This window comes from Pteropus vampyrus, unplaced genomic scaffold (genome assembly GCF_000151845.1).
Source record: "Pteropus vampyrus isolate Shadow unplaced genomic scaffold, Pvam_2.0 Scaffold36, whole genome shotgun sequence".
In the NCBI taxonomy this organism is placed as follows: Eukaryota; Metazoa; Chordata; class Mammalia; order Chiroptera; family Pteropodidae; genus Pteropus; species Pteropus vampyrus.
In genome coordinates this window covers 863,594-869,448 of record NW_011888817.1, presented here as the reverse complement: position 1 = coordinate 869,448, position 5,855 = coordinate 863,594, and the positions used below count along the sequence as shown (strand labels likewise).

The following is a 5,855-nucleotide window of genomic DNA, read 5'->3' as shown; positions in this document are numbered from 1 at the left end:
CCCCGGCCCCAGTGCCGCTGACCCTGTCCGCCGCGGGCGGGGACGCGGGCGGAGGAGGCGCCGCCGCGGAGCCCCCGGACGCGACCATGTCGGAGGTGCTGCCCTACGGCGACGAGAAGCTGAGCCCTTACGGCGACGGCGGCGACGTGGGCCAGATCTTCTCCTGCCGCTTGCAGGACACCAACAACTTCTTCGGCGCCGGGCAGAACAAGCGGCCGCCCAAGCTGGGCCAGATCGGCCGGAGCAAGCGGGGTGAGTTCGCTGCCACCTCCCCTGCCACCCCCTTTCTCGAGCATTGAGGCCTGGCGGAGGTTTGCGGGGGTCTCCCGTACCCAGGAGCGCGTTTCGACCCAGTGGAATCCGATCGCGCAGAATTGGGGCGATCCCGCACTGCGGGTCCGGCTCCGGCTGGCCGCGGGAATCTTTCCCCCTCAGCCAGATGCCCAGTGGGGTCACCCAGGGGGCGTGGCGGCTTCTAGCTGCTGCAGGGGCCGAAAGGTTATCCTGGGACCCCACCCGCACCAAAGTTTGCTTTTTGATTTCTACGTCCCCTCCCCATTTTGCGCATCGAACTCGCAGCTGCACTCGCTCTACAACCGGGGGGTGGGGGGGAGGTGTTGTCCCACGACTCCCCGAGGGACAGCGTGGGGATCTGCGGAGGGAGGACCCCCTTTCCTGTCGGAAAGGCGAGGGTCGCACGGGTTTTCATTGTGACTTGGCAGAGGGAGGGGGTTTGCCGAGCCTGGGCGCTCGGCGCCGGAGTTGGAAAAGCCCGGGGAGACTGGGACGCAGAGAGGCTGGGAGAGGAGCTCCGGAGGGGACAATGAGGGAGACTGACAGCAGCTGGGAGAGACTGAGACGGCAGAGCTAGGGAGGGAGCGGGTGGGGAGGTGGGGGGAGACCGAGATGGGCAGAGACCCAGACAAAGCTCGGGAGAGGGAGCCAGAGCGGGAGAGACAGCGAGCCAGGGACGCAGGTCTGGGGAAGACAGAGATGCAGCTGAAACAATGAGGCGACTGACACCCCAGACACAGAGAGACCTGGAGGCCTCGACAGGTGCCCGTGGCGTCGAAAAACTGAAGGAGGGATTGAGGGAGGCGAGGCCAGATGGCGAAAGAGGGAGGACGAGGCGAGGCGAGGCAGAAGCGGAGAGGCGGGCGAGCCCAGGCGGCAGTGAAGGGAGCCTCTGACCTCTGCAGCGGCGGGGAGAGCGGAGACGCCGAGTCCGCGCGAGAGCGGGGAACCCGACCAGGCGAGGCCAGGTCCTTCCACCGGCTGCGCGCCGTGGGAACCTGCCCCTGGCGTCCCCTCTCCCTCTCGGCACCGCCGCTCCCAGCCTCCACTACCCGCGCCGCGCTGGGAGCGTTCCCGAGGGTCCCAGACCCGGAGACCTTGGCGCCTTCTCCTCCTCCCTCTTCTGTCCCCCGGCCTCCTTTCTCAATAAATGAGCCCCGGGGGCTGGGGTGGGTGTTGAGGACGAGGCCAGGGCTGCTGGATTTGTGCTCCGCTTTCTTTTCTCAGAACTCAGCTGGGACACAGCCAGGGGTCGGGGCTTGGGGAGGTCAGAGGAAAGCCACCTAGGGACCCCTGACAGAGGCGGAAGAGGGTGAGGCTGCGTCCGCGCGCTGGCAGCCCTCCGCCCCTGCCTTCCCCCACTCTTCCCCCTGCTCCCGGGCGTGACGCGAAACGTCGGAGACCCCCGGCGAGGCCCAAGCGCGCTCACTTGTCCTTTTCTTCCCCTTCTTTGCAGTTGTTATTGAAGATGATAGGATTGATGACGTGCTGAAAAATATGACAGACAAGGCACCTCCTGGTGTCTAACTCCCCCAAAGACAATGAGTTAAGGGAGCGAATCAGAATAAGAACGGCGATAACAGTTATTGGCAAAAAGAGCATGGAAAGAGAAAGCACTTTGAAATTTATTACTAGCTTGCTACCCACGATGAAATCAACAACCTGTATCTCGTGTCAGGCCGGGAGACAGATGAGGCGTGAGAAGGAGGAGGAGGAGAAGGCTCTGGGCTCCTCTGCAAAAATAAAAATTAAAAAAAAATTTTGAAAAATAACAAAATCACTATATACACATATAAAGAAATAAAAAAGAAGTCTCAGTTGCAGCTATTTGTCAAAATTAATATCCATTTCTTTTTATATACAGTGAATATTGCGCAATTATAGGTCTGGATTTCGAACCACTTAAATAAATGAAGCAGCAACACCGGGTGTTTTGAGGTGTTGGCATTTTCCGCTGATTTGGCTGTTCCCAATGTTTACATTATTTAATTTTGCAAAAATTATTCTGTGCACTTGGATGTGAAATGCTGTTCAGTTTTATTTTTTTATGTTATCTTGGATGTACAAAAAAATCAAAATGATCTCTATAGATATTCTGTTTTATTTTGGTCATCTTTTGAAGTTATCAGGAATGTGTTTAAAATAAGAGGACTTTTCTAAGGAATGAAACGTAGAAAGAATCCTTGTTTTATTTTAAAATGAATTGTAAAGCTTGTGTTTCTTTGTTGCTGCAAGCTATTTGCCCAAGTTAATGCAAATGGACACATTTTATATGTCAGGAAAAAACCCCATAAAAACAAAACAAAAAAAAATGCTTGAGCTTTTTCTAACCTCTCCCTGCAGTCTGTTGTGTGAGCAGCCTGTTTTTTTCTCTAATATTGTGTCAGTTTATTCTCTTTAATGGACTGTAAAAAAAAAAAAAAAATGTAATCACAAGAGTGCCAAATATCTTGAAATGCCAAAAGGCATTTGGTTTCTTTTCTTTTCCTGTGCTCTGAGTCCACGTAAAGGAATGCTTGGAGTGTCTTTTCTGTTATTTATAGGGGTTCTCTTAAGGCACACCAGCTGCCTGTTTTGCATGGTATTGCAAAAATGCCTCTTGCGTGAGGAAATCTTCTACCATTTTTTGTTTGCAACTTTGGACCTCAAGAGGTTTCTTCCCTTCCTTTCCCCGTCCCCTCTTTTCTTAATTCGATATTCTGTATGTTGCACCTTTAACCAGCACACAGGGCTACTTCTCTCACGTACAATAAAAGAACCGTTCCTGTGTCTCCTCTCTTTTCTCTGCTTTGGTTCTGGGGGACTTGCTTTTTGTCTGCTGGGTGCAGACAGGAAGGAGGGAGGGGTACTTTGGTGTGTGAAGCAAAAAGGCAAGAGGGCACTGTGGCTTGGGCTCCGATGGTAGGAAAGACAAGCTGGACAGGCAGGGCACCCCGAAAGATCAAGTTCATCCCATTTGGATTTGTATTGGGCTCTCCCTGCTTCTCTGAGGTTTCTGCCATCGCTGTTGGGGTGCAGAGAGAAGGCAGGCTAGTGTTTCGGGGGGCGGGCAGTCTTGTTCAGAGCAATGTTTGGAGGCTGGCAGACTTGGATGCAAATCCCAGTTCCTTCACTTCCTAGCTCTGTGGGCTTGAGCATGTCCCTTCACTTCTTTAAGCCTCAGTTTCCAAATCTGTAAAGTGGGAATAATGCAGCTCCTACCTCTCAGGGTTATTGGGAGGATTAATACAACACCCAGTATGTGTGTAGCACTCAGGGTTAAATGCCCATATAATCCTTCACCAAGGGCCACCAATCCTCAAAGGCAGGGCTGAGGAGGAGCTAGGCTCTTCCCTTCTTCCTGAGTTCACAGGTCCCCACAAGAGAGATGAGCCTGGTCCCCTGAGGCCAACAGCTGGGGACATCTCAGGCTTCCTTACTCAGCAACTTTCCTCCAATTACTTCAAAAAATGCTCCTTAGGGAAAAAAAAATTCTCAGCCCCTTGTCAAGCTCAGGGCAGTTAATGGAGCCAGCGCCTGGGCGAGGTGGGGTTGGGAGAAGGATTTTGGCTGAAGAAGGGCCAGGAGAGGTTTTTCTCCTGGGCTGTTTCACATCCAGGAGCCCCAGTGCGGGGAGCTTTTAATGTGTTTGTTGTAAAACTGTCAGCTGGGGAGTCACAACACAGCTTACAGTGACAGGAGCCTGCCTGTGACTCAGACATCAGGTAAGACAGGCCCTGGAGTGGGGGTGGGGAGGGGGAAGAGGGGCTCCAGAGGGCCAGGCGGGGAGGGGCGGCATCTCATCCCCCTTCCCAGGCGGTGGAGGCCCAGATCTCGGGGAGGACCTGGCAGAGAGCTCAGTCATCCCATCGGTCATTATTAGGAATGGCGGGCAAGGTGGAGCTGGCAGTGCCATCGGGGTGATTTGGGGATGCGAGCTTGATTTTCCCAGGCATGTGACCCTGTCCCTGAACCTGGCTCTCCTTCCTGTTGACCCCAGAGAATCCCAGAGTTTCGGAGCTGTTGGACCTTTAGCCACCACGGAGCCCAGCAGTCCCCTATGCTTTTCCCGTGAGAAGGCCGAGGGGTGCCTCGTAGAGAGTTAGGGACAGGGCCCACCTTCTGTGTGTCATCAATCTGCCAAGAGGGGTAGGAGCCTTCTGGAAAGATTCTTTCAGAAGGCACAGACATGTTCGCACCCAGAAATAATTACCACTTAACTGGTCAAAGCACTGTGCCTTTCCATCCTCTCACATAATCAATCTCCCCAGCAACCCTGGAAACCCACCGCCATGAACTCACTTTAGTAGGTGAGGAAGTTGACAACCCAGAGGAGCTAAAAAGACCACACGTGCCCATTAACTAAGCTTTTACTGTATGCCCCGCTCACAACAGCCCTATGAAGCAAGCGTTAATATTATCCTGATTGCACAGGAGAAGCCCGGGCTCAGAGACATTAAGTAACTTGTATGAGGTCACTCAGCTAGTAAGTCGCTGGGGCAGGACTTGAACCCAGAGCCTAAGCTCCAGGATGGGGATGCATAGTCATCTGACTCCAGACCCAGGCTCAGCCCCAGCTGCAGCATTGTCCTTCAGTATTAAAGATCCTTTTGTCAGTTTGTTGTTTGGGGGCTGGGCTCTCCTAGTATTCTGCATAGTGGACAACTGCGTCAGGGGTCAGAAGGGAGGCAGGCTTGGATGAGGTCAGCTAAGGCCCGGAGCTGCCCCTGTGGGAGCCCTTGGCCAAGGTTCTGGGTCCATTTTAATAAGTGATGTATTAAAATGTTCCTGCTGGAGGCCACCCTGTCAGCCGAGGCAGGATCCTCTCCCTGAGAAGACGGAGTCTGCCCTTTCTGGGGACTCCATTCAGCAAAAGGGAATATAAATCTTAAATATGTTCTAACAATGGGGTAAAAATTTGTCGAGAAGGCACTTTGGGGACTGGGAAGATATCAAATTATACCAAGTGCAGGATATCTGGTTAGGTAGCAATAAATATGGAAAAGGCCACTAAAAGTCCAAGGTGGGGGAGGGTGTCGCTAAGCTTCCAGGCATGGATGGAGCATCCAGGGCTGCATTATTCAAACCCTGCTAATTAAATGCTTGTAATAAGCATCTATCTCTTCGGATTCTGCTTCTGTGGCCTGTGCAGGCTGACAGCCTGAAGGAATATCAAAAAGCACCTCTAAGGAGAAAATTGGAAAATTAAGTTTTAAAAGAAAGAGACTTGAAAATTACTGCTGTCTGGAGGCCACAGAGGAAGGAATGAGTTCCTGGTGTCTCTGCAGGCTGCAGATTCTCAGGTCCTGAGGGCCCAGCAGAAGAGGCAGACAGTAGGGTACTGGTTTGGGAATTAGATGACTTGGATTGGAAACCTCTGTTCTATGCTTTCTAGTTGTGACTTGAGACCAGTTTTTTAAGCTTTTTGGGCCTACATTTCCTCTTCTATAAAATGGGGATGACAACAATACCTACCACACAAACAACCCCCATCTTCCTCCCCAGCGCAGGCCCTGGTACATAATAAATGGTAGCCATCAATATAAACATATATAAAGTGCCTACTGTGTGCCAGGAGATGG

At 52.5% G+C, this 5,855-nt stretch overlaps 1 protein-coding gene across 1 annotated transcript; it reads left to right on the top strand.

Moving 5' to 3' along the window:
- The first annotated feature begins 6 nt into the window (after window positions 1–6).
- On the top strand, window positions 7–3,065 carry CAMK2N1 (calcium/calmodulin dependent protein kinase II inhibitor 1). The gene is made up of 2 exons (XM_011357510.2): window positions 7–252; window positions 1,751–3,065. The coding sequence occupies exons 1-2, from the start codon at window positions 87–89 to the stop codon at window positions 1,819–1,821; spliced, it is 237 nt and encodes a 78-aa protein (XP_011355812.1). The 5' UTR covers window positions 7–86; the 3' UTR covers window positions 1,822–3,065.
- The last annotated feature ends 2,790 nt before the right edge of the window (window positions 3,066–5,855 follow it).

What these genes read in the sequence shown, in the direction of transcription:
- CAMK2N1 (XM_011357510.2), top strand. Translation starts at nt 87, where the DNA reads ATGTCGGAGGTGCTGCCCTACGGCGACGAGAAGCTGAGCCCTTACGGC. An exon ending in GATCGGCCGGAGCAAGCGGG is followed by an intron (nt 253 to 1,750) that starts GTGAGTTCGCTG and finishes CCTTCTTTGCAG; the next exon opens with TTGTTATTGAAGATGATAGG.